Genomic DNA, 1,599 nt, shown 5'->3' on the forward strand with positions numbered 1-1,599 from the left:
CCCCCGCCACGCCCGGGTCGCGCCTCTCCGCCCGCCGGTGGCACCGGGTCCGCGGCCGAGGGGCGGCGCTCTGGGGACCGGCCGCGCTGACTCACCGAGTTTCATTTCTTTCCTGCTCTGTTCCCACATGGGGGAGGAGGGAGGGAATGCCCGTTTTGGTTGTAGCTTTGAACAGCTTCCTGACGGAGCCCACGGAGATGCTCCCTGACACTCGGAATACTAAGTTCTCCATGGAGAGGCTGGTGGAAGAAGCAGAGAATTGCTTCTTCCTTCTCGGCATCCTGGAATCTAGTGATCCTCCCCCCGACTCTCCCAGGCCAGAGCTCCTCGCGGCTCCCGGGACCCTCACTCTACGTGGCGGGACTCTCTTGGGCGGGGCGAGGCGTTTGCAAGGAATCACATCGGTTAGCGTTCCCCAGAGGGGGTGTGCTCAGCGTTTGTGAGAATGCGCTGAGCAAAGGGTGGAGGAAAAACAAGATTGGGGATCTACGAGGCTGGTTAATAAAATCGACGGTTGCGCACCGTCCGAACCTGGAAGCTAGGAGGCGACCCGGACAAGTGAGCTTCCTCGGCTCCGCACCCGCGCCTTCATCCGGGCTGAGGGAGGCAGAGATTTTTCTCCCGGGGTACCATTTGCGTCAAGTGTGGTTGGCAGGCCAAACCCACGTTCGGGAAGTGCTGGGCCGGGCTTCGGGACCGGCGGGCAGGTGCACGAAGTGGGGCCCAGTTATGAGGTGGGGGCGCCCTCAGGAGCTATCCTAGGTGCGGGGACCGCCTCAGGGAGTGGAGTGAAAGGGGACCAGGTACTGGGGGGTCTAGACGAGGTGCGCAGTGTAGAACCAAGTAGGGGGAGGGGTTCAGATTTGGGCCGGGTGAAAGAACCCAAGGTGGGGGCGCAGGAGTGGACCACTGGCTCTCGAGGCATACGGTGATGGGGGGAGGTGGGAAGGGCGCCCATGCCACAAACTCACTGACTGCGCTGCAGCCAGGCCACCTCTAGTGCGTGGGCCGCCGGCGCCGTGGGACGCGTGAAGTGAGGATACTTGCAGCAGACTCTTGGGCCCAGCCTCTGCCTGTACAAAAAGCTCCCGGTGGGTTCTGCCCCTCCGTGGCCCATCGTGAGAGCCACGGAGCGCCGTGCGCAGCCCTTCTCCTCCTAGCCTAGCCGCCGGACTCGCAGTACCAAGTGGGAGAGAGACCTTGGGGGAGTAGAGGAGGGGTGGCGGCGGTGGGTGGTGGGAGGTCATTGAGGCTGCAGAACTAAAGCTGGTAGGTGCCCAGTGCCCTGTGCCTCGGAGGCCTCTGCCCACAGACCGCCCCAGCTCCTCTGGCTCACCGCTGAATCCCCAGGCCCTTACTCAACAAGCATCATTCCATTTCGCCCTCCTCTGCATACCTTCTGGCCATACTTCGAGCGGGAATCTATGTCTCTGATGTCATCTTGACCCCTACTCACTGCAATTCCTCCTGTAAATGTGACTGGGAAACAATTATGAGACCTAGCTTTATGGAGCCCTCCCTGCGCACCAGCACTGTACTGGGCACGTGTACACTCTTACCTGTACTAATGATTCAACAATTAAATAAGCAGATCTATGC

The 1,599-nt window shown here is 61.0% G+C and overlaps 1 protein-coding gene across 1 annotated transcript in view; it reads right to left on the bottom strand.

The window, feature by feature from the left end:
- Nucleotides 1–391, bottom strand: part of MOCOS (molybdenum cofactor sulfurase) — a 52,106-nt gene extending 51,715 nt beyond the window's left edge. Inside the window, exon 1 of the mRNA XM_023531553.1 lies at nucleotides 96–391. Coding sequence (XP_023387321.1) covers nucleotides 96–129 — 34 coding nt within the window. The 5' untranslated portion in view covers nucleotides 130–391. The remainder of the gene's footprint in view (nucleotides 1–95) is intronic.
- Between the last annotated feature and the right edge of the window lie 1,208 nt (nucleotides 392–1,599).

This window comes from Pteropus vampyrus, unplaced genomic scaffold (genome assembly GCF_000151845.1).
Source record: "Pteropus vampyrus isolate Shadow unplaced genomic scaffold, Pvam_2.0 Scaffold3, whole genome shotgun sequence".
Lineage (NCBI taxonomy): Eukaryota > Metazoa > Chordata > Mammalia > Chiroptera > Pteropodidae > Pteropus > Pteropus vampyrus.